We start from the raw sequence: 26,681 nt of genomic DNA on the forward strand, positions 1-26,681 counted from the left end.
TGCCCTCATTGAAATTGAGCCGATTGTGCAATTCATTCCCTCGGCCTCGAGGCTGTAATCCTCTCCACCCCTTCTTCCCCTCCCTTGCAAACTGGGGAAGTCCCAGCCCACCTCAGTCTGTCTTCCCTCCAAACCTCTGTCATTCCTCCCGTTCCTCCGGCATTTACCAGGCTTTTAAAACACAAGCCTGGAATTGTGAAATGAATACTTCATCTCATACGTAGGCTCTAGAACCTAATGGTATTTGGGCATTGATTCATCACCAGGGTTTCTCCTGGACGTGAGGGATGAGACACCACTCATGCTATTGGGACTTTGAGAGAGATTTTGTCCACAGCATGCCATTCCTGAAGACCTAACCGGAAGTCTGTCGCCTCTGCTCTCTTTCTTTATCCCATTTCCCATGAGATTACCATTAACACCAGTTCTGGCGGCATGTTTGGGAGACTTTGCGAACAAGCGGTGGCGGCCATGAAACACGGAATCAGCTGACAATGCTGAAGTTTACGGGCACACCCGCTATCAGCTGACTATGCTGCAACTTACGGGCACACCCGCTATCAGCTGACAATGCTGCAGCTTACGGGCACACCCGCTATCAGCTGACAATGCTGCAAGTTACGGGCACACCCACTATCAGCTGACAATGCTACAGCTTACGGGCACACCCGCTATCAGCTGACAATGCTGAAGTTTACGGGCACACCCGCTATCAGCTGACAATGCTGCAGCTTACGGGCACACCCGCTATCAGCTGACAATGCTGCAAGTTACGGGCACATCCACTATCAGCTGACAATGCTGCAGCTTACGGGCACACTATGAAAGAGCCTCCTGGACAAACCGGAAGGTTCTGCATCGTGGCCAAAGCTTTCCTGACCAACTCCATTGCTGTTAGCATAAAGATTTGAGAGCACAAAAGTGGCAGGAGTGTCTTTTTGCACCATTAAGTTTCACTTTGTAAATGTTTTGCATGACATTAATTTCACTTTACTTCTATGTTCATCATGGTTAGGTGTCGGGGATAGCTTAGTCAGAGAGCTAAACGACACTGACACGCCTCACTGTTGGCACACATTGATGGTAACAAGGGAATTGAGGAAATTCCTTTATTGTGAAAGGAACAATGTTGTGTGATTTTGTTCACTTTTTATTGAATGTTCATATTCATGTCCAGTGTTGTACTCCCCACTCTGTGGGACATGGCTGAACTTGTAGTCTCAGCTGGCCCTCCGTCCCATTGTAAAGGACATTATCTGAGATTACCCTCGATGGGACTGTCTGAAATGTTACAGGTGAACCCAAAGCCCTGAAAGGACTCAGTCAGCCAACACCTTGAGATGGATACACATTTGGGCAGTGTTGACACCACCCTTCATTTTGAGTATATTTGTGAATGGCTTCTTCTCACCACCCCATCCCATTTCATTACTTCATGCCCGTGACCCACCTCCATACAAGAGTTAATTCTTCTGCCCCCCCGGCTGTTGAGTTAAGTGAGGAAAACTGCTGACTTTACACACAGCTGCACAAAACCAACAGGCGCACGCCATTTTTAGCCAAACATGAACAAGATTCTCATGTGCTGCTGGCTTTATCGTGAAGGTAGAACATAATTTAAAAGTTTTATGTTGATGAGTATTCATGGCATACAAATGTATTCAAGTAAGGACCCAGCGCAGGATGACAGGAGACTGGACACACACAAACACACTGCTAACTTTACCCCTGCAACCTAACCCACTCTTGGGCACCGTAAAATCCTCCCCATGTCGGTTAACAGTTTCTAATGTTCTCCCATTTGCAGGGACGAGGATGCTCTTGCTAAGACTCTTGATGAAAATGCGGTCAAGCCTGAAGGCTGGCTTGATGATGAACCCGAGTACATTTCTGACCCTGATGCAGAAAAACCAGAGGACTGGTATGTTTACTTTCTTAATTCAGCTCTCTTCAAAACTGTAAGTGCATCCAGCAAAATAAAACTGCTGGTTTGTGTGCCTCTTCGGGTTGAGGCAGGAGTATTAGGGCTGTTGGATGTGGGGCATTATGATAAATGGACAGAACTGAGGGTTAACGTTATATCCAAATCAACCACTGGAGGGAGCTAGATGTCGAACTATATAAGGCATCAATGCGTAGCCTTGTGGGCAAGAGGTTGAGCAGAAAGCTAGAAGACAGACTGTAGGAAAGATAGTGTGAGTGAGAGCAGATCATAGTTATTGTATTAGTGTAGAGATTAGGAGTGGATGAGTGTAGATTGTATGTTTATTATTAACTGTGTTTATAATATAGGAGTTAAGTGTTGAATCTGATCAAATAGTGTAAATAAATCTTTAGCTTTGTTCAATACAAAAGCTATTTGTGGTCTTTGTCAACACTACACCAACCATCCTAGAATTAGCACCACAAAGGACATCACAGGATGGAATTTTCTGGTGGAGGAATGTGGTGCTTCAGAGATGGGTTGGTAAGCATCCATCTTCTGAGACTGTTAGTTTTGGGGTATTAGGTTGGGGGGGGGGGGGGGGGAGGAGGGGTGCACTTTTTTCATCAGTAATCTGGACTGCAATAACATTGATGAAGCCATTACCCTAAAGAATGGCCATTACCCTGAAGAATGGCACAGTGGTTAGCACTGCCACCGCACCATTGTCCTGGGTTCAGTTCCAGTCTTGGGTGACGGTCTGTGCTGAGTTTGCACTTTCTCCTGTGTCTGTGTAGGTTTCCTCCCACAGTTCTAAGATGTGCAGGTTAGGTGGACTGGCCGTGCTAAATTGCCCCTTAGTGTCCAAAGATGTGCCGGTTAGATGGGGTTACGGGGATAGGGCAGGCAGGTGGATCTAGGTGTGGTGCTCTTTCGGAGGGTCGGTGTAGACTCGATGGGCCAAATGGCTTCCTTCTGTACTGTAGGGATTCTCTGGTTCTATAATATATTGGTTGCGAATACCAGTAGAACATTTACTGGTAGTGACACTTTTCTCATTGTGCCTCTGTAGGGATGAGGAAATGGATGGTGAATGGGAGGCTCCTCAAGTAGCGAACACCAAGTGTGAAAGTGCTCCAGGATGTGGACTGTGGAAAGTGCCAATGATTGATAATCCAGATTACAAGGGGAAATGGAAGGCTCCAATGATTGATAACCCCAACTACCAGGTAATGTTAACAAAGTTGGCAATGCTACTTTGTTTAAAGACGTTGTGTTGACTGTAGCTGGCAACAATTGCTCCCTATTATAAAAACCTTTCATGATTGTGAATGCTTCTTTTAAACCTTATCCTCTGCTCGAAGAAGAACAGTCCCATTTTCTCCAATCTCTCTGCGTCAAAAGAACATGGGAGATCGGAGTAAGCCATTTGGCTCCTCGAGCCTGATTCGCCATTCAACTAGACCATGGCTCAGCTTCCACTTAGATGCCAATATCCCACACTATCATCTAATTCCTTGATGTCTTTAACATCTAGAGATCCATTGTTCTCTGTCTTGAATGTACTCAATGACTCAGCCCCGACAGCCCTCTACTATAAAGAATTCCAATGATTTCCCACATCAGTCTTAAATGACCGTCGCCTTATTCTGAAACTAAGTTCCCATGTTATGGACTCCCCAGCTGGGGGAAGTATTTTTCCTGCGTCAACCCTATTGAACCCTATAAACGTTTTTGTCTGCCTCAAAGCGATCACCCTCGTTCTTCTAAATGTTAGAAAATATAGGCGCAGGCTCCTCAATCACTCCTCATTGGACAATCCTGCCGTCTCAGGGATCATTCTGATGAACCTTTGTTGCATTTCCTCTATAAGTGTGTCCTTGGTTAAGAGTCAACATGGTACTCCAGGTGCAGTCTCACCCATGCTGTATAGGATTGCAGCAAGGCTTCTTTATTCGCCTACTCAAATTCTCCTGCAGTAAAGGCCAACATATAATTGGCCTTCCTAACTGCCTGCTGCATCTGCATTCAGTGACTTATGAACAAGGACACCCAGGTCACTTTCAACACTTCTCAATCTCTCACCATTTAAGGACTACTCTGTATTTCTGTTTTTCCTACCAAAGTGGATAACTACATTTTTCTGCATTATATTCCATCTGCCTTTTTCTTGCCCACTCACCAAACCTGTCTAAATCCCCCGAGATGTCTCTTTGCATCCTCCTCGCAACTCACATTCCCACCTTAGTTTTGTGGAATCAAACTTGGGAAATATTATCACATTTGGTCCCCACATCCAAATTATTGATATAGATTATGAGTAGCTGACACTGAAACTCTGACCCTTGCAATGTGCCCCACACAGTCACAACTTGCCAGCCTGAGAATGACAAGTTTATTCCTATGCTATTTTCTTTCCGTTAACCAATTCTCAATCCATGCCAATATACTACCTCTGAATCAGTAATTTTGCTTACTATCCTTTGATCATTGGAGTCCCTCGTCCCTGGAACCAGCCAATGCAAATCAATATTCATAAAATCAATGGGGAACAAACCAAGGGGGTGGGACTAATGGGATAGTTCTTTCAAAGAGCCAGCATGGGTCCAACAGGCTGAATGGCCGCCTCCGGTTCTGCAGAATGATATGAATTGCATTTGGCTAGTGGTAAGAAAAAGTGAACTCCACACTTTACAGATTTTCGACCAGTTTTGAATTCTAAATGCTATATTCCGCAAGCTCGTTTTATGATGATGGGATCTCATCTCAATCTTGATATCTGTCACTGGTACGATTAGTGAAGGATTTAACTTTATTAACTTTCTGATCTAGGGAGTCTGGAAACCAAGGAAGATTTCCAACCCAGATTACTTTGACGATCTGCATCCATTCAAGATGACTCCTATCGGTGCTATTGGTTTAGAGCTGTGGTCAATGACATCAGATATCTTCTTTGACAACTTCATTATCTGCTCTGACAAGGCGGTGGTTGAACAGTGGACAAGTGATGGCTGGGGTCTGAAGAGAGCAGCTGAGGGGACTGCTGAGGTACGGGCAGTATCGAGGATGGTTTCTTAGATTTTAGATTTAAATTTATTGTCATATAGATTTATAGGTTTAGGAATATATGAAAGGGGAGGCTGTTAAGACACTTTAACCTAGTCCACCATTCACTGAGAGCATGACCAATCTCCGATCTATCTCTGTGTGCCGCCCCGTGTACCTGTGTATCTGATTAACAGATCAATCTCAGGTTTAAAATTAACAATTGGCCCAGCATCAACAGCTGTTCAAGGGTGAGAATTTGAAACTTCCACCAGCCTTTTGCATGTAGAAATGTTTCCTAATTTCACTCCATAGAAATGTTACCGTGGAGCTCTGGCTTAAAAAAATTAGCCTCTCCAATTAGCAGATTATCTCCAACCACTCTATCTGTTCCCAATCTCTTAATCTTTTTTTTATCAAATCACCTCTTAACCGTCTAAATTCCAGGGAATATAACCCAAGTTTGTGAAAGCTCTCCTTTTATTTTAACCGTCGCCGTCTATGGGCGGCTCGGTAGCACAGTGGTTAGCACTGTTGCTTCACAGCACCAGGGTCCCAGGTTCGATTCCCAGCTTGGGTCACTCTGTGCGGAGTCTGCACGTCCTCCCCGTGTGTGCGTGGGTTTCCTCCGGGTGCTCCCGTTTCCTCCCACAAGTCCCGAAAGACGTGCTTGTTAGGTGAATTGGACATTCTGAATTCTCCCTCCGTGTACCCGAACAGGCGCCGGAATGTGGCGACTAGGGGATTTTCACAATAACTTCATTGCAGTGTTAATGTAAGCCTGCTTGTGACAATAATAAAGATTATTATTATGATTATAGATCGTATTATTATTATGATTATAGATCTAATTCTAGTAAACTTATGCAGCTCCCCAAAAGCCAATGTACCTTTTTTGGTAGGAATAATCTGAGAAATGGTTTCCCTTAGCTAGAGAGTGCAGAACCGAGTTAAAACCAAAGTAATTAGTATTTGTGGCGTGAGGTAGCAATGAACAATATAATATTCTCATGTCCAAAAGGTCTGATAAAGCAACGTTTGATTACGTGCATTTTGTTTTTTGTAGTCGGGAGTAGTTGGGCAGTTGATGTCGGCAGCTGAAGAACGACCATGGCTTTGGATCGTGTACATCCTCATCATCGCCTTGCCCGTGTTCCTGGTTATTGTGTTCTGCTGTACCGGGAAGGTAGGAACATCTTCCCGAAACTGGGTTGTTGCAGCTGTTGAGTGCAGTATTTTCGGACTTGTCAAAGCGTCTGTTTGGGGACCGCCTGCTTCGGCAGTCGGTGCCCTGTTGGGCTCGTTGCCTGGGAGATGGTCCACAATTGTGGGCTGCCTTCCTGATGCCTGACCGCAAGGCTATCCATGTGCCAAGCAAGGCAGTAAGCCTTCAAAGACCGTCAAGGGTTGGGGAGGGGTGAGGGAATTAGACAAGGGTCAGTTGCTTTCTGATTCCTGCCGTATCACCGAGTGTTTGTGAGCCAAGAGCGAGATTGGTCTTGACTACTGGATATTAAGAGCCAGCTGATGCGATAGATAGAAATTATTTTTCACAAGGGGGCGGTGGCACGGTGTAGACTAGTAACCCAGAGACTGGTTATCCCCAGGTTAGAATTCCACCATGGCAAAGGGCGGCATGTGGCACAATGGTTGGCACTGGGACTGCGGCGCTGAGGTCCCAGGTTCAAATCCCGGCCCTGGGTCACTGTCCTTGTGGAGTTTGCACATTCTCCCCATATCTGTGTGGATTTCATCCCCACAACCCAAAGATGTGCAGGTTAGGTGGATTGGACATGCAAAATTGCCTCTAATTGGAAAAGAAAATAATTGGGTACTCTGAATTTATTTTAAAAAAAAGAATTCCACCATGGCAGATGGTGAAATTTGAACTAAATATAAATTTTAAAATCTAATGATGACCCAGTGATTAGCACTGCTGCCTCGCTGTGCCAGGGACCCACGTTCAATTCCGGCCTTGGGTGACATTCTTCCCGTATCGGCGTGGGTTTCCTCTGGATGCTCCGATTTTCTCCCACAGTTCAAAGATGTGTAAATTAGGTGGGGTTACGGAGATAGAGCGGCTAGGTCGGGCGCTCTTTCAAAGGGACGGTGCAGACTCGAATGGCTTTCCTCTGTACTGTAGGGGTTTATTGTATTTTATCTGAGTGTCAAATTTACAGCTGTTTGGCTATGTTTTTGTTTGTTTGTCATCTCTCTCCCCCCGCCCCCCCCCCAGTATTCTTAGTTTGATTTTTGTATTTTAGTTACTCACTAATGCAAAGATAATGACCCAACCCACCCACTTTTACCTTGTGTAAATTGTCTTCAACCCTTCCTCTCTGCCAACTCCTCCAAGTGCAAGGAACTCACGGATGAATTTGTCACTAAGATGTAGACGATCTGATCAGCCACTTTCTTCCTTCCACTAGCCCACCTGGCTAAATCTCCTTTAAAGTTCCCCTGTCCTAGCCCTGAACCTGTCCATGAGACCCACCTCCAGGTGCCTTAGTTAGCTGACGGTGTTAAAGGTTTTCTCTCTTCAGGTGTCTGCCCTTTAAATCTGTCATCATCACCCTTCTTTTTGAAGAAAAACAAACCGTGACCACTGTCCTTGAAAGCTACTGCCACATTCTACTACTTTCCGTACCTGTCCAAAGTCCTTGAATATATTGTTTCCCAAACCTGTGCCAGTCTTTTCCAGAACTCTATTCAAAGCCCTCCAATCAGGCTTTCACTCCTGGCTGTGACTTTGACAAAGGTAAATTCTCTCCTCATCCTCCTGGACTTGTCTGTAATCTTCACTATCTGGGCACTTGTCTGGTCCTGTTCTTTTCTGTCTAATCATAGCCAGAGTATCATTTGCAATAGTTTCTCTTCCTGTTCCTGCACCACTGCCTCTGGTGTCCCCCAGAGATTTCTGCTTGGCCCCTTGCATCTCATCTACACTCTGCCCCTTGGCGGCATCATTTGGTGGTGCGGTGTTAATTTCTCTCTAAATTGTCAGACTGCTTTCCGACATCCAGTACTGGATAATGTAGTGATCCCAGACCAGACACCCAAAAGTTTGGTTAAAATCCCAGATGGGAACCCCAAATTTTGTTACAATCCCGTTAGGGACCAATAACATTTATTTGTTGAAGTAGGCAAGATTTGAAATCCTAATTACTTGCTAGTAGAATAAAGCAACAGGAGAACTGTGGTTGAACACGGCACAAAGTACCGTGGTAGACACCACCAAGACTGATTCCCTGGATTTCCCAGCAACCCACCCAGATGACCGTGATCGCTTGAGGCACAAAATCCTTTCAAAACTGTTTTTCCTCATGAGGGGTTTCAGCTCCTCCGTTTCTGAGAGCTAGACTGATAGTCAGCTGACAGCAGCTCTACACCATCCGAATTACACGGGTATAATCCTTGCCCAAAAGGCGCCTCAAATACTCACAAACCTGCTCCCAGGTCCAATCTTCTTATATCTTTCCAGCTGAGTTGGCCTATTGAGACTGCATTCCCCTGTGATGGCCTGGCTACTCTCCAGCATCTATACACAGGCATGATGCTAACTTATCAACCATGCTGCTGCCAACAATTGCTCCTGGGCTTCCTCAATCTCCTCCGCAGTATCAAGCAATCCTTGCTTCTGGGCTTCCCTGAGCTTCATTCTCAGCAGCACGGGGCTAATAGCTCCCGGGGCTTCCCTGAGCCCCAGTCCCCTCAGCAACACGGGGCCAACAGCTCCCGGGGCTTCCCTGAGCCCCAGTCCCCTCAGCAACACTGGGCTAATACCTCCCGGGGCTTCCCTGAGCCCCAGTCCCCTCAGCAACACGGGGCCAACAGCTCCCGGGGCTTCCCTGAGCCCCAGTCCCCTCAGCAACACGGCTAACAGCTCCCAGGGCTTCCCTGAGCCCCAGTCCCCTCAGCAACACGGCTAACAGCTCCCAGGGCTTCCCTAAGCCCCAGTCCCCTCAGCAACACGGGGCTAATAGCTCCCGGGGCTTCCCTGAGCCCCAGTCCCCTCAGCAACACGGGGCCAACAGCTCCCGGGGCTTCCCTGAGCCCCAGTCCCCTCAGCAACACGGGGCCAACAGCTCCCGGGGCTTCCCTGAGCCCCAGTCCCCTCAGCAACACGGGACTAACAGCTCCCGGGGCTTCCCTGAGCCCCAGTCCCCTCAGCAACACGGGGCTAACAACTCCCGGGGCTTCCCTGAGCCCCAGTCCCCTCAGCAACACGGCTAACAGCTCCCAGGGCTTCCCTAAGCCCCAGTCCCCTCAGCAACACGGGACTAACAGCTCCCGGGGCTTCCCTGAGCCCCAGTCCCCTCAGCAAAACGGGGCCAACAGCTCCCGGGGATTCCCTGAGCCCCAGTCCCCTCAGCAACACGGGGCTAACAGCTCCCGGGGCTTCCCTGAGCCCCAGTCCCCTCAGCAACATGGGGCTAACAACTCCCGGGGCTTCCCTGAGCCCTAGTCCCCTCAGCAACACGGCTAACAGCTCCCAGGGCTTCCCTATGCCCCAGTCCCCTCAGCAACACGGGACTAACAGCTCCCGGGGATTCCCTGAGCCCCAGTCCCCTCAGCAACACGGGACTAACAGCTCCCGGGGATTCCCTGAGCCCCAGTCCCCTCAGCAGCATGGAATTAATGGCAGCACTTCAGCTGAATGGAGCTGACCTCCTCTTCGCAGCACAGGTTGCTGTTCACTCTGCCCCTTGAACTGATTGTGACCTTTTTAATTTTCTGACCGGGTTCCACCCTATTCCTAGATAGAGCCTGATGTATCCAAGCTGGGTACATTCTGTACCTTGAATGTTAAAGTCTCCTGTCTACCAGAGATTACCCCCACGGGTGCCAACTTTATATATTTTTAAAAAGCCACAAAAATCTCTCACGTTCATTCCCTCAAAATAAAGAGGAATTTACTCCAGTCTAATATTGGGAAGACTGAAGCCATTGTCCTTGGTCCCTTCTATTTCCACCTCTGTAACTTCATTCCCTGCTATACCTTTGTGACCTCTAAACTTGACCATTGGAATGCACTTCAGGCCGACCTCCCACTTTCCACTCGTCATAAACGGACGTATTTGAAAACTCTGCTGCCCTTGTTCTTATTGGCATTAAGACTAGGCTCATCGGCCTGTGCCAGCTGACCTACACTGGCTTCTGGTTAAGCAAAGCCTCCATTTTAAAAATTCTTATCCTCGTTTTCAAATTCTTCCTGATGTCTAATCTCCTTGATGAGCAATCGATATACTCGAGACAAAGGTATTCCGTAACTGAGGCTTTAATGCACTAGAACTGATCCCCAGCAGCTTCGTAACAGAAAGTGAAGGCTGCTGGGACGGCATATCTCTTATACTCCGCCTTCAGGGCGGAGCTACTTCACACAGCCAATGGTAGACTCCAGGGTCTCAACCAATGGCGTCGGCCTCTCCGGTACTGCAATACCTGGTATTACCACACTCCTCCAGCTCTAAGGTTTCATTCAATTGTGATCTCATGCATCCTGGGTTTTAAGAGGGGGGGGGGGGGGGGGGGCCGCCGATGGCCTAGTGGTATTGTCAATGGTCTAGCAATCCAGAGACCCAGGCTAATGGTCTGCGGACATGGGTTCAAATCCCCCCATGGTGGAACTTTTAAAAAAAAAAAAGAAAAAAAAATTTAGAGCCCCCAATTTTTTTTCCCAATTAAGGGGCAATTTAGCGTGGCCAATCCACCTACTCTGCACATCTTTGGGTTGTGGGGGTGAAACAGACCCGGGGAGAATGTGCAAACTCCACATGGACAGGGGGCCGGGATTAAACTGGGCCCTCAGTGCCCTAGGCAGCAGTGCTAACCACTGCGCCACCGTGTCGCCCTGGATGATGAAACATCAATTCAATAAAACATCTCTAATTAGAAGTCTAAAGATGACCATGAAACCGTTGTCGATTTGTCGTAAAACCCCATCTGGTTCAGTAATGTCCTTTAGGGAAGGAAATCTGCTGTCCTCACCTGGTCTGGCCTACATGTGACTCCAGAAGCTTGACTTTTGACTATCCCTCAGGGGCAATTAGGGATAGGCAATAAATGCTGGCCCAGTGTCACCCATATCCCATGAAAGAATTGTTAATAAATCACTCCACCATTGTTGGCCACGACATCAGCGGCCTGGGCCGTAAGCTCTGGAATTCCTTCCTTGCTCCTCTGCAATAAGCAATTATCCCCAGGTCCTGCCTCTTAGTTCTAGTGACTAAGTGCAGCCCTGTCTTAATCGTGAATTGCTGTGCCTATACTTGGTGGCTAAAGCTTTGTAATTTGGCAAGTGGAGGTCCAGTGGATTTGGCATGAGTTGTTGAAAGAGTTGATTATTGTCTTCTAGAAAGATTCTGCTGCTGAATACAAGAAGACTGACGCCCCACAGCCTGATGTGAAGGAGGAAGAAATGGAGGAGGAAGAAGAGACAAAAAAAGAAACTGAAGAGCAAAAGATAAGTAAGTAAATCCCGTGCTACCTTTTGAAGAGGAGTAGGAGTGTTCTGTGCTGGTGTCCCAGGGCCAATATTTATCCTGCAACCTAAGTCATTTTCCATTTAAAAGAAAGAGATGATCTGCCAATCACATTGCTGGTTATGGAATCCGCCTCTGTGCAATTGAGCTGCTGTGTTACTGTCATGAACCCCGTTCATGTTCTCTGGGAGGATACCCCAACTTGGGGATGTATAATTTTGTGTTTGGAATGGTGTGAGAATAAGCGGTCCAATCATTGTATAACAACTGTGAGAGACTATTTATTAAATTAAAGAAAAGACAAATAAACACAAACAGGACCACACTACACTAAGACAATCAAGTATCTGAATTAGTACAAACACACAGTTTATGTAGAACGTACCCCTTGTTCCAAAATATATCTACCATCACTGAACTCTTTAAGACATCCCCTACCCCCCAAACAACATTCAAATTAAATAAATCTATAAGTTTAAAAACAGCTTATGGTTACCACACAATACAGGGACTGGGAAACATCTCGGCTTGGTCCAGTGAGGATGCTTAAACTGCTGTTACAAAGGTTTTCTGCACTGCCTGAGCTCTAAGACTTGGAGACTGTTAGAAGTAAAACTTGGCCTCCGGGCTGCTGGCTGGAAACTGGCCTATCTTTTTGAGCTCGCTGGGTGTCAACTGACCTCTCTTGCTTCTGAGGGCTGGGCAATTATACCTTGGTTCCATTTTGATTCTGCCTTCTGTGTATCAAATTCTTTGACTCTAGACATTAGCATGTGTATACCTCATTGATCTCCCAATCGCCCAGACCATCTGTTTCGACTCATATGATCAGGTATGAATTCGCTATCTGCTAATCTTATTACTGGGAAAGACTCATCTCTTTCAGCCTTAGACTGGCTACTGCTGTTGCTAGGCAGATTTCTACCTGTTGCTGGGCATATCACGGGGCATATGAGGGGGTGGCACGGTAGCACAGTAGTTAGCACTGTGGCTTCATAGCACCAGGGACCTGGGTTCGATTCTTGGTTTGGGCCACTGTCTGTGTGGAGTCTGCACGTTCTCCCCGTGTCTGCGTGGGTTTCCACCGGGTGCTCCGGTTTCCTCTCACTAGTCCCGAAAAACGTGCTTGTTAGGTGAATTGGACATTCTGAATTCTCCCTCAGTGTACCCGAACAGGCGCTGGAGAGTGGCGACTAGGGGATTTTCACAGTAACTTCATTGCAGTGTTAACGTAAACCTACTTGTGACACCAATAAAGATTATGATTATTACTAGGTAAATTCTTGACGGTTAGCTCTACCCCCCTCCCTGCAAATCGTTGCCCAGTTAGCTAATGTAGTCCCACAGCACCAGGTTGTAGTCCCACAGCACCAGGTTAAAGTCCAACAGGTTTATTTGGAATCACTAACTTTTGAAGAGCAGCTCCTTCGTCGCCCGAGGAAGGAGCTGCGCTCCAAAAGCTAGTGATTCCAAATAAACCTGTTGGACTTTAACCTGGTGTTGTAAGACTTCTTACCGTGCCCACCCCAGTCCAACGCCGGCATCTCCACATCACAGTTAGTTAATGCTTTGGGAAGAGTTTTGTGTTTTTGTTGATTTGATCTAGAGAATGCTTTAGAAACAAACCCAGCTTCCCTTCGTTAAACGTCAGAATTGGAGATGCGATCTGGGTGCCTGTGAGGCACATGATAGGTTGATCTGTGGCCTAGTAAGTGTGCAGAAGCCATGTAATTAAAATGACACCTGGTTAAAGCAGGAGGGCTAAACAATGGTCTGTCAGCAGAATACTGCATTGTGCCTTTGGATACAGTTGCCTCTGCATTCGAAGGACTTTTTGGTCTGGAATCTAGTCTGCAGACTCCTTCTTTCATTCGTTACATTTTCTGGAACTGGAGGTCTCCAATCCTCGAGAGTTGCTTTTTCCAATTGCAGCATTTTATCATTTGAATGTTCACATTCCAAAGCATTATTGAATAATGAACTGTAAGGAATATAGCCTGACAGGACGCTGATCTATTTCTTGTTGCTTCTGTGTAATTATCTTGGAAATAAATTCAATTTTTAGCCTGATAGGGGTCTTTCTCATTGGATTCCGTCATAATTTTAGAGGATGTTTCTTCTCGGGGAATTCCAAAACTAAGGGCCATAAGTAACAGATACTGACTCACAAATCCAGCAGGGAATCTGCAAGAAAATGTCTTAGTGCAGCAAGAAATTTGGAACGTGCTTACGCAACGATGAAATGAATGGCATGGATGCATTTTAAGGAGAAGTGGAAGAGTATATGAGGGAGAAAAGAATAGATTATGCTGATGGGGTGAGATGAAGTGAATATTGTAGCTATAAGCGCAGGTCAGAGGTGAGGAATCTCCTGACTTCCCAAAGCCTGTCCTCCATCTGCAAGGCAGGAATGTGATGGAACACTCCACTTAGAGTGCAGCTCCAGCAACACCATCCAGGGCAAAGCAGCATGCTTGATTGGTACCACATTCTCCATCTTCAACATTCAATCCCTCCACCACTGACTATAAGTATGGTAGTAGTATGTATCATCTACAAGATCCACTGCAGGAATTCACCAAGGCTCCTTCAGCAGCACCTTCCAAACCCACAACTGCTACCAGAAGAACAAAGGTAGCAGGTACCTGGGATACCACCACCTAGAAGTTCCCCTCCAACCCACTCACCATCCTCACTTGAAAATATTGCTGTTCCTTCACTGTCGCTGGGTCAAAATCCAAGAACTTCCGCCCCAGCAGCACTGTGGGTGTACCCACACCACATAAACTGCAGCGGTTCAAGAAGGCAGCACCGCACCACCACCTGAAGGGCAACTAGGGATGGGCAATAAATGCTGGCCAAGCCACAGACGCTCACATCTCAAAAGGATCCTGATGGGTGGGAGTGTCTGGGAATATGGGATAGACCATTTAGGACAGAGATGAGGAGAAATTTCTTCATCTTGAGTGGTCGGCCTGTGGAATTCATTACCACAGAAAGCAGTTGAGGCCAAAACATTGTCTGTTTTCAAGAAGCAGTTAAATGTAGCAATTAGGGCAATGTGTTCAAAGGATATGGGGGGAAAGCGGGATTGAGCTACTGAGTTGGATGATCAGCCATGATCATAATGAATAGCGGAGTGGGCTCGAAGGGACGAATGGCGACCTATTTTCTATGATTCTATAAGAACTTTTTGTAAAAACATATGATGGGAGGAGGTTTGTGTGGAACATTTTACATCAGCTGGACTGAATGGACTTTGCTGGGGATTCTATGTAGTGTTTACCATCATTTATTTATTTTAAAAAATTTATTTTATTACAAACATGTATCAAAGCAGGTTACAGCAAATAAACGCCCTGGGAAACATACTTCCCAACAATCTACTATACAGTCTGTACAGATTTTTCACCTTTACATCCTCCCTCCCCCATACCACCCACGCCCCCCCTGCGACGAACAGCTCCTCAAACATGGTCACAGTCCAGCAAAATTTGCCGCTGTGCAATCAGAGAGGCGAAGGCCACAACATCGGCCGTCCTCCTCTCCATGAGCTCCGGCTTCTCTGAAATCCCAAATATCGCCACCAAAGGGTCCACCTTCTCCTCCACTACCCTGGCTAAGACTGCGAACACTCCCGCCCAGAATCTTCCCAATTTTTCGCAACCCCAAAACATGTGCGCGTGATTCGCTGGCCTCCACCCACACCTCTCACACTCATCTGCTACCCCTTGAAAGAACCCACTTATTCTCGCCCGAGTCATATGCACCATCTTAAACTGTATCAGGCTCATCCCTGCTCAAGAGGAGGTCCCGTTTACCCTTCGCAGTGCCTCACTCCATACTCGCCAATTGATCTCCCTCCAAACTCCGCTTCCCATTTCTCCTTGATCTTTACCACCCGCTCACCTCCCTGCTCCCCCAGCCACTTGTATATATCTCCAATTTATCCCTCCCCTTCCACATCCGGAAGCAGCAGTCGCTACAGCAGGGTGTATCCCGCCAACCTAGGAAACCCCCTCCAGACCTTTCGTGCAAAGTCCCTAACCTGTAGATACCTGAACGCACCACCCCTCGGCAGCTCTACCCTCTCGCTTGGCTCCTTCAGACTGGCGAACGCTTCCTCCAAATACAAATCTCTCCCCTTGACCAGCCTCACTTCCCTCCACCTCCTATATACGCTGTCCATCCCCGTGTTTACCATCTTTTAGAGTACAAATGAGAATCGGATGGCATTCCATCTTTGGTGTACCATATGTAATGGGTAAACAATTTCAGAGTATGGGTCATAGTTTGCAAGAATGGGTGTGCTTATAGAAATAACCTGTGAGTAAAAGCCCAAGCTGTAACATTGGGAAATTCTTTCCATTAACATTACTGGGCGAGGAGAGGATAATTATAAATGAGGATTTTCCACTTTTTAAAAAAACCTGTGAACCAGCTTGTGTTATGACCAGAGCTGCTGTCATTGCTGAGAAAGCCAGACCCCTGAATGAAGTCCCATCTCGCTGATCATAAACCTTTCTTGTTTATTGCGAAAATGAGGAAGAGCTACTGACCTCAAAAGCTTTGAACTCCATTAGCACCTTTTGGACTTTTTAAAAATTAAAAGATTGGAAACACATAAGATAAAAGGTGCACAGTTAAAACCGTCTTCCAGAACAATCCCCCAAAAAACATGCTTGGCCAGAATATGCAATTACACTACCTTTTTTGGCAATGACCCCTTATAGATTTTAACATAAAAAATCCAGTAAATATCACCCAAGTCAAGGAATTGTTGTCACTTCATAAAGGTACACTTCCAATCTGCAATTCCAATAGGCAGTTTAGAATGAAAAATGAAATGAAATAAATCGCTTATTGTCACAAGTAGGCTTTAAATGAAGTTACTGTGAAAAACCCCTAGTCGCCACATTCCAGCGCCTGTTCGGGGAGGCTGTTACAGGAAACCAGCTGTTTCCTAAAACAGACTCTCCTGGCTTAACATTGGGTGGTTGCCTCCAGTTCAAAACTTTCATATCTTTTCAGTAGCTTGCACTGGAAGGAACTAAGTCTTCAGGGCTTCCCCCAATGCTGTTAAATATCCCTGTCCTTAAATATCTCTTTTTCCCCTTTCATTTCAGGTTTCAGATCTTCAAGTACCTCTTTGAACTTCTCCAAACATTTAAAAATCTTTCTATTTTGTCTCTACTTCCTGGTCAATAAAATGTAATTCCTTCCCCTGCTTACTCATGGAACCCTGTAAAGTGCAAATGTTCCTTGTCATCTCTGAACTCCCTTTTGAAATGTAACCGCGAAAACATTTCCTCACTTATCTCGCATTTCAAATTTCAGACCCAATCTATTTACTTGCAACTCAAACCCACATAACCCCTCATTACAAATGAACAAACCTAATGCCTTTTAAGCTTTCAGATCTCCTCGCAGACGACCTGTCTCTAGTAACCTTCCCCCTATTTAATTAACCTTGGTCTCTCTCTCTCTCTCTCACACACACTTTCACTACACAGAAAACATGATCATAAAAATATACATCTCATCACAGTTAAAAATAGTAAGGAGCCTTACAACACCAGGTTAAAGTCCAACAGGTTTGTTTCGAATCACTAGCTTTCGGGGCACTGCTCCTTCCTCAGACGAATGGAGCAGTGCTCGGAAAACTAGTGATTCGAAACAAACCTGTTGGACTTTAACCTGGTGGTGGTGTAAGACTTCTTACTGTGCTCACCCCAGTCCAACGCCGACATCTCCACATCAGAGTTAAAAATAGTATGAGATTTGTATTCGGAATAAATTAGGATTAGGATCCAATGCAATGACCCTGCCAAAGAAATGACAGTCGGGGTTTTTAGCAATTTAATGTGATTAAATGGGTAAAATCCCTACCCATAAATCATGAGATCATAGCAGCAAGGTGACGCAGTGGATAGCACTGCTGCCTCACGGCGCCGAGGTCCCAGGTTCGATCCCAGCTCTGGGTCACTGTCCGTGTGGAGTTTGCACATTCTCCCCGTGTTTGCGTGGGTTTCACCCCCACAACCCAAAGATGTAGGTGGTAGGTGGATTGGCCACGCTAAATTGCCCCTTAATTGGAAAAAATGAATTGGACACTCTTAAATTTAAAACAATAAAATAAATAAATCATGAGAGCATGACTTGTTGCCTCTGGGAAAATACTCTGGAATTTAAAAATCAAAAATATTCAACAGGTTAAGTGGCAATTGTGTAGAGAGTGAGAGTTTCTGGTAGATGGCCTTTCATTAGAACTAAAAGAAAAGTTGAGGTGGAACAGATTTTAAACTAATACGGAGGCAAGGGAAGGGGATGAGGCTGCGGAGGTGCGGCAGGTGCCTGTAGGTTGGAAAGGTTAAATGACGAGGGACAGTGGTACGAGACAAAGTTGTCCGTGGGACAAGGAAAGGAACAAGATGGGTTTGCAATGTAACAGCGGAGCTATCAGCGCCTGCTGCCGTAAGACCAGACTGCAGTTACTGAAATCAAATGTTGACTTCAAAAGATTGTACTGTGAAGAAGGTGAGAAATTTTCATGTTTCGAAGTTTGTATTTTGTATTTTTGCTGTGGTTACAAAGGGAGAGAATCACTGATTTTTACAGGGGCAATGTAACCTTTTGTCACAAGACACAGGAATGTGGTGGGCTTTTGGATTGTAGGTGGCATAGCTAATGGGAGGGGCCAGGTTTGGATTGCTTCTGGAACACCCAAGTGGGACTGACAGGATTCCATTTGCTCTTGAAGGACTCTCTCTCACTCACTCTCTCTCTCTCTCTCTCTCTAAAAGGCTTTGCACCAATATAAACAAGTGGAACCCTTGTTGACTTTATCCCTGAGTGGTATTCTAGAAATGTTGGTTTGCTTAATTGGAATATATATCTATATTGAGGCAGGGTTAGAAAAAAAGTAAAATGTTGTAACTGTTAAATGTATTCATTTGTTGCTATTGCATTTAATTCTGTGTTTAAGTTAAAGTTTGTTTCACCATATAAGCTGTCTGCTGGTCAGTGTTGTCACTCCTGTGGCGCAGTCACGTTTCGTCACAGTTTTCCAAAGTAAAAAGTTGGGTTCTAGTCCAGGATCCCATAACCGACTGGGGTTCTCAATCTTGGAGCCATAACATTAAAGCACCAAACCAGAAATGCTGGTGGAAAAGTCTTGTATTCCATCATTATCTGCACTCCTTACTGCGCAGCTAAACTAGCTCATATTATTTCAATGTTGCAGATGAAGAGGAACAGAGGAGCGATGCTGAGGATGCTCCAGGAAATGCAAGCCAGGAGGAGGAGGAAGAAGAAGAAGAAGACGAGAAGGGGCAGAGAAAGGAGAAAAGCGCACAAGAGAAGCAAAGTGCTGAGCAGGTTGAAGAAGTAGGTTAATGAAATACCACATTGCTGAGGAATGCACCTGTGCCATTTGGGCACGTATTTCAGCGTCATTCAGAGTGAGGAAAATATTGCTAACTTGGGGCTATCTTCTATACCTTTTGGGGAATGGTAGTTTTGTATGAAGCTCGTTAACATACTGCTGAGATTTGGTTTTAATTTGGTGGAGACCAAAATTTGAGACCCTTACTATCTGGAAGCTTTGGCTGTCCTTTTCAACCGCGTATATTTTTCAATACCAAGAGATGTGCGGATGAGTTGGGAGAGTGGAATTAAAATCAGTCAGGATCTCATTGAATGGCAAAATAGAATTGAGGGGCCAAATGACCACCTCCTCCTATTTCCAGTATTAAAATGTGGTGATTGTCTTCGAGTTCTCGGGCTCTTGGTGTCACTGGCAAGTGTGGCATTTTCTTTGCCTGACCTAATACCCCCGGAGAAGGTTCTGGGCCTTGTTTTCCTTGAAGCATTGTTGAGCAGTTACAGTCAACTGAGCAACTGGGTGGCACGGTAGCACCGTGGGTAGCACTGTTGCTTCACAGCGCCAGGGTCCCAGGTTCGATTCCCGGCTTGGGTCACTCTGTGTGGAGTCTGCACGTTCTCCCCGTGTCTGTGTGGGTTTCCTCCGGGTGCTCCGGTTTCCTCCCACAAGTTTCAAAAGACGTGATGTTAGGTGAATTGGACATTCTGAATTCTCCCTCAGTGTACCCGAACAGGCACCGGAATGTGGCGACAGTGACTTCATTGTAGTGTTAATGTAAGCCTACTTGTGACAATGAAGATTATTTATTCATTGAGTCCGTCAAGAGCCAACGAGGTTGGTGTGGGAATTGAGATGCATAGGCCCAGACTGGAAAAGATAGGCAGATTTCCATCCCGAAAGGAATTTTGGATGAACCGGCATTGCTGAAGAAATGTGCATGTTGTCGAAGCTTTTCCTTTTGCACTAATTTGGAAATTTTGCAAGAATTCCAAATGCTTTTTAAAAAAACAAATTGAGAGAACCCCAATTCATTTTTTTCAATTAAGGGGCAATTTAGTGTTGCCAATTCACCTAACCTGCTCATCTTTTGGTTCTGGAGGTGAAACCCACGCAAACACTGGGAGAATGTGCAAACTTCACACGGACAGTGACCCAGAGCCGGGATCGAACCTGCAACCTCGGCGCCATGAGGCAGCAGTGCTAACCACTGTGCCACCGTGCTGCCCTAGAATTCCAAATGTAAAGTGAACAACATTTTATATTGAATGAGATGAGAGTATTGATTGTTTGGCAAGTGGACTCTGGTGACGGTGTTGCCATGGAGAATGCACCAGTTAACTGATGACTGACAACTGCTAAGCTTTGTTTAAATTCAAGCCAGGCAGATTGAGTTTGATTGGTGTAAGCGTTGCCCTGGGGAATGAACCAGAGAATGGCTTTAGTTAGTTGAACGTGTGTACATGTTCTTTCCGTCTGCAAAGCACAAGGCTCTGTATATTAATACATGTAGCTTGTATAAGTGAACCATACCGCGAGCCTGACTGATCTTAAATTGGTTGTCAGTGTAATATTTTAGCTCATTGGAAAACATTTGCTAAATAATTCTCAATTGCAGAATCGCATGTTGAACACTGCTTTGTGTTTTGCAAACTCGGGCTGGTTGGGTACGGTGTCTATTGAAAACAGCTGATAAGGCATGCTGTTTGATACGCTCCAGCCAGCTTTTGGGACGCAAGGCCTACCTAACTTTCATCACACTGGCACTGAAATTCATATACCACATATGATGGGCCACATGTGTGATGGGCAGGATGTCTTTTTGACTTGATGGTGGCAGCAGTGTGAAACAGCTAGCTTCACCTGTTGCACATATTTTGGGATGTTGGGGTGGCCCTATTGTACCTAACTAGTGAACCGGTTTTGTTACTTATTGTCAAGTTTGTAATTTGATTTAGACGATAAGATATAGAAGCAAAATCTGGCCTTTCAGATTTTCTTTTTCTCCGCCAATCGATCATGGCTTATATATTTCTCATCCCCATTCTCCTGCCTTCTCCCTGTAACCCCTGATCCCCTTATTAATCAAGAACCTTTCTATCTCGGTCTTGAAGATACTCAGTGATTTGGCCTCCACAGCCTCCTGTGGCAATGAGTTTATGGATTTTTGTTTTTATTTTGCAGGAGAAAGACAGCGCAAGTACAAATTGAAAACCATGGAAAAATTGAGCCGTTTCCTGTCATAATTCCGTTTGAGCAACACTTGCGATTTCTAATGAGAGACCATCGTGACTGGGATTACAGAGAGTTGAACTTTTACAGGATTTCGTGAGACAACAGTTGTGTGCAAACAAAAAACCCCTACAAATCACACTGACCAAACACTAGATAGACCAGGTTATTGTATGTTTTCAGCGAGGACTGTAATCTGAATTGAAATGTACTTTATATATAAATATATATTATATAGTAAAACAAATTCCTGCTTATTGGTACAAATCCTCTAAACTCTTAAATTATTAAATTAGTTCCTGGTAATCTTCAATTGGATCTTAGGCTTGCTAAATTTTAAAGACAGAATACTCTATAATAGGGATGTACCCAACATATAAGGCAAGAGCAAAGTGGGGAAGAAGGCAAACTGCTGGGACAATGTACTGTTGGAATGCTTCATTGCCTTTGAGTATGAACTTCTCTGTATTGGCAGATCATTTTCCTAAATGTTAATTGAGAACAAAATCTTGAATTGAACAGAACACCAGAAACCTCCCCAATTCTTTGCCTATAGGGTCTCCTCGGGATGGAATGAGTTGGGGAGTGGAGGTGAGCAAGAGAGAGCTTCCATTCTTCTTAATTCATCTTGAACGATTCCTGCTGCATCCCATGAGGAGCAACTAGTAGAAGTTTAGCGATACTGACCCACACCCCACAGTTTGTTTTGCTCCCCCCTCCCCCCCCCCCCCCCCCCCCGCCGTCCCACTGCACGCAAGTGGTGGCTTTTAAAAAAAATAAAAATATTATTATTATTTCTAAAAAGAAAATTGAGTATGTGAACAGTGAAGGGATGAGAGGAAAGCTCTAGGGCGGTTCAGGTTTTCCTGCAAGTTTGATTTCCTATTTTCACCTCCCCTTCCCCCAACCCACGCTCCCTTCCCCTCATGGCTCCAACTGTGTCCAAATGGTTGTCCCCCAAATTGTCTATTTTTGCAGTTTGCCTCAACCCACTTTTTATGGACCTTCTCTGTCTTCTCCCAAAAACACAATTGTTTGAGCTCTGCATTAAGATGAAAAATTTAAGTACGCATTTTAATTACTGTTGTCGATGCTACTTTGACTATTTTGGTGCCCTACATGCCCATGAAGCACTTGCATGAAATTAGAATGCAGGGAATTGACGTATTAACCAATTTGATGAATTGTGTCCTTTTGGAACAGATCCTTACAATCCTTGCTTTCTAACCTGATTCTATATTTCCAGTGAGATATGAGCATATGGATGGGTGCCAATAAAGACTGTCCTATAGGATAATTATTTTGAAATCTAGACTTTTGTATGCACGTGGTAATAAGTGAGCAATATTAATGTTGCACCACATCTAGACTCCCACGCATATAAGAATCTCCCTTATGCAAGTGGGCGGGCAGGAAGTAGCTTGCAAAAGGAAATTTTCAATTTCAGCCCAAGCATGTCCAGAATGATTTCCATTCAAATCAGCTCTGTAGATCTGGGTAGGTTAGCTGCCAAGGAGAAAACATTTCTGCTGATGCTCTGTGTGCACTGTCCAAATGCAACTCCTTTGCATGGTAACATATTGGCATTGACTGCCATGGCTTGGTGCTGCATGCCCCTGTTGCTAAGACGTGTGTGCGGACATTGGTAAATGCTTTCACAACAGGTTGTTCGAGCTGGTGAGGACTTTAATGGTTCATCCTGCTATGCTTTGTGATACTACCCTATAAAGTTTGGGTTGAATGGGTACAGTGAAATTGTGCATGCCATCTAATGCGTGCTGTAAATGTTCAAGGAAAACGTGACCAATTCGTAGTGAAAATGTACCCTAAGTTTCAGGGGGAAGTTTGAACATGTACTTACTGTCATAATCATTTATTCATTTGCATTCTCGCCTTTAACTTAAACCATCAACTTCTGATCATTCTTTGAATTATGTCCTTTATCTCTAATGCAAACAAAATATCTAAACACAAGGTAGTGGGTGTATTTTACACCTCTGCCCGTGGTCAGTTGGGGATCTGATAAAACTCAATTCTGTGTAGGAATTTTCATTCCTTTCTCTGGACGTGGAGAATTTCCCTTTTCGTTGTCCTGAATTTTTTTATTTATCACTTTTTTTTGTAACAAATTTACACCTTTGAAGAGCTGCGCATGGCTTTAGGGCAGGAGAGGGTTGAAAGAAAAGGAACCAATAATGGAGATATGGCAAACTCAGTATTTATCTTCCAGTACCATTTAAGTGTATGATTATATCTAATCCCGTAGAAACAGCAGAGTGGTTTTCATTGATGTATTGTAATCCTGTTTTTCTTAAGATATAAATATTTCTGTCAGATGCTTATACATGTCAGTTTGGAGTATGGTAACTTTTATGTGGCCATATGTGGCAGCCCTCTATCCCAGTAGCATCTCTCAAACAGCAAAGAAATGAATAACTAGCTGATTTTTTGTCAGTCATCACTTTATGCAGATCCAACTCCAGTTACTAAATTGGTCATTGTAATGTGGTTTAAGGTTTAGCTGGTGTGTTTGTAAACTGCACTACTGAAAGATCTCTTATTCGTTGTTTAGCAACACGAGCCCATCCATATCTTATATCCACTTTCTCAATCAGGCAATTTTAATCTTTCTGGTTAAAGTAGAATTGCACTTGCACATGACTGTTCCACCATGCCGTGGGAGGTGTGAATCCTTTTTTTAAAATTAAAATATTGGGTACTAAAATTTGACTGTAGAGACATCCCCAAGGTACACTGAAATAATATCTTAGTTGGGGGAAGGAGGAAAACTCTCAATGAATGCAAATCCAAGTGAACCATCTCATTTGAAATGGAATGAGTCGAGGACACTGCATTGGTCAATATGGATCTTGGATTTTTCTTTTACCTGAGAAGGTTAATTTTTATGAAGATTCCTAATTGCCACATGTGAGTTGCAAGGCCCTAATACTCCAGTGTGGCCGTGAATTCAGTGGCAGGTTTGGGTGGAGGAAGTACATACCAATGGATGAGTATTGACAAATTTATAATATAAGCCCCCCCACCCCCACTGCCTTGCTGAAACCATTGTTGGGTGTGGCCTGTGCGCTCCTTAACATTTTCTGCTAGCCATGTTCTAATGCACTGAGTTCTCTTAACATTTTCTTGTTGCTGCTGCTACCATTAAACCCATTGGTTGAAGAAGTTGAACGAAGTTGTACGAAGGTATCAAACTAGATTGTTGCATCGCACATGACCCTGCCCCCACCCCCCTCTTGACTGGGATTCTTAAATATTGGAACTATATTTTGGTTGTTTGCCTTGTTGAGATTGCAATGGTTTTGTGGGTGAAGTTTAATAATGGGGGTTACTGCACAAGAGCTCTATTGTTTGTAACGGGACAATCTAGTTGTGATGGGAATATTGTATTCCCAAAATGATTGCTGCATTACTGCTTTGTGTTTTCTTTTGAGTTGGAAAGAGAGGGGGGAAGATATGGCAAAAGTGGTCTTTCTCATTGCAATGTTCTTGCAATAAGAGGCCTTTGGAGCCTGCTGGAATGTCTCGGAGATAGCCCAGCAAATAAATTCTGTGGCTAACCCATGACACCAGGCCACGATCCCATCCTTTGGCTGAATCTGTAACTTGCTGGCTTTTTGTAGAACCTGATGAGCCAAAGTGACCACTTTTATTTTTCCCCTCAAACTCTCTCTATCTCTCTCCTTCTGTGAAGCTTTTATAAGCAGCTTGTTATCTGAAGGAGGAGACTGCCAGTCTACTAATCATGGACACAACTGCAGTCAACAGTGGCAGGAATGAAAGTCTGTAATGTTACCAGGACATCTTTATGGCTTCCCAGATTATGGCAGTGGTGCCAACAGGCACTAGTATTTTCCAATCAAAGCTAATCAAAAAACTTAAAAAGAATATTGTTGACACTAAGGTGTTACAGTAACAGTGCACGGTAAATTCCATCCCTTTTCATTGTGTTGACTGTGCTTTTCTGGTACCCGTGTGTAGTAAGAAAAGTTATTTGATACTGAGCTGGTAAACTATTAATCGGCAAGTTTTAAGCAACAGATTGCACAATGCTGGTTAGTGCTTGCTCCGGTCCATCACTATTCAAAGGCAAGTCTGAACGTCCAAGTGGGAAAATTAACCCAAGCAAATTAAAATTGAGTTGGCGAAATACATTCACCTGATTTGTAACACATCCTGTAATTCAATGTTTTCTTTACAATATTAAGTTTATAATTATATTGAGGTCTAATGTTCATGGTTTTTGTAAGAAAAATGCATCTGCTTTTTGGCACCTAGTTCAAAGGGTCTCCATTCTGCTAGGTGAACCTTAGAGTAGTGTAGACACTCTAACCCTTGATGATTTATAGTTAGCATAAATGGGCCCTTTCAAAGGAGATTTTTTTTTTTACGTTTTAAAAAGCTAATTGTATAGAATTGAGTGTTAGACAAAAATGACTTAACCTGGGATACAAACTATGTTTGAGTACTTCTCTTCCAGGAATGTAAATGCAAGATCATGTGATAAAATGGTTTCCTGCAACTAAAATATTAACTAAAACTGATGTCTGGCCTCTCTTCATTGTACTGACTGCTTTACTTTATAATTTGGTGCTTGGGACATGAGCAACATATTTTATTACCCGTCCCTGATTGAGAGCTCAGAATTTACACCACAGGCTGACTTGCTAGTAATCTGCATAATGAATGATTGGAGTTGACGTGTAGGCTCGCCTAAGCAGGTCCTCCTTCCCAAATAGCACGAGTCGGCCAACTAATCAGCACTTTCTCGATTCGTTCTCGCGCACTGTTGTTCTTGACTCCTTTCTTTGCAAAAGCATAAACGTCCATTTTTCTCCTCTTCATTCATTCTCTGGATGTGGGCATTGTTGGCGGGTTGCCCACACATAATGGCCCTGCCCAGCCATTGCAAAGTCGACCACGTTGCTGTGGGCCTGGAATCGTACATGGGCCAGATCAGGTAAGGAAGCTTGGTTTTACACAGAAACATACATGGAAAATAGAAGCAGGAGGAGGCCATTCGGCCCTTCAAGCCTGCTCCGCCATTCATTAGAATCATGGCTGATCATCAAGTTCAATACCCTGATCCTTATCCCTTGATTCCCTTAGCCCAAAGAGCTATGTCTAATTCCTTGAAATTACACAACGTTTTGGCCTCGACTACTTTCTGTGATAGTGAATTCCACAGATTCGCCACTCTCTGGGTAAAGAAATTTCACCTCACCTCAGTCATAAAAGGTTTACTCATTATCCTCAAACTGACCCCTGGTTCTGGATTACCCCACCATCGTGAACATTCTTTCTGAATTTACCTTGACTAATCAGACAAACAAAGAATACAGCACAGAACAGGTCCTTTGGCCCTGAGAGCCTGCACCAATCACGTGTCCTATCTAGACGAACCGCCTGCACCCTTCTACACCCGTCTGTTCATGTGCCTATCCAGATAAGTCTTAAAGTTCACTAACGTATCTGCCTCAACCACCTCATTTGGAAGCACATTCCAGGCCACCACCACCCTCTGTGTTTAAAATAAAAACTTCCCCCGCACATCTCCACTGAACCTTTTCCCTGCTCACCGTGAACTTGTACCCCTTGT

The 26,681-nt window shown here is 44.7% G+C and overlaps 1 protein-coding gene across 1 annotated transcript in view; it reads left to right on the top strand.

Annotated features, from left to right (window-relative positions):
* The window catches only part of canx (calnexin), an 86,546-nt gene extending 60,924 nt beyond the window's left edge, over window positions 1-25,622 (top strand). The window contains 7 exon segments of the mRNA XM_072512690.1: window positions 1,808-1,921; window positions 2,997-3,153; window positions 4,757-4,972; window positions 6,036-6,155; window positions 11,325-11,436; window positions 18,695-18,837; window positions 21,017-25,622. Of these exon segments, the coding sequence (XP_072368791.1) occupies window positions 1,808-1,921; window positions 2,997-3,153; window positions 4,757-4,972; window positions 6,036-6,155; window positions 11,325-11,436; window positions 18,695-18,837; window positions 21,017-21,043 (889 nt within the window). The 3' untranslated portion in view covers window positions 21,044-25,622.
* Window positions 25,623-26,681: the final 1,059 nt, after the last annotated feature.

Source organism: Scyliorhinus torazame, chromosome 7 (genome assembly GCF_047496885.1).
Source record: "Scyliorhinus torazame isolate Kashiwa2021f chromosome 7, sScyTor2.1, whole genome shotgun sequence".
Classification (NCBI taxonomy): domain Eukaryota; kingdom Metazoa; phylum Chordata; class Chondrichthyes; order Carcharhiniformes; family Scyliorhinidae; genus Scyliorhinus; species Scyliorhinus torazame.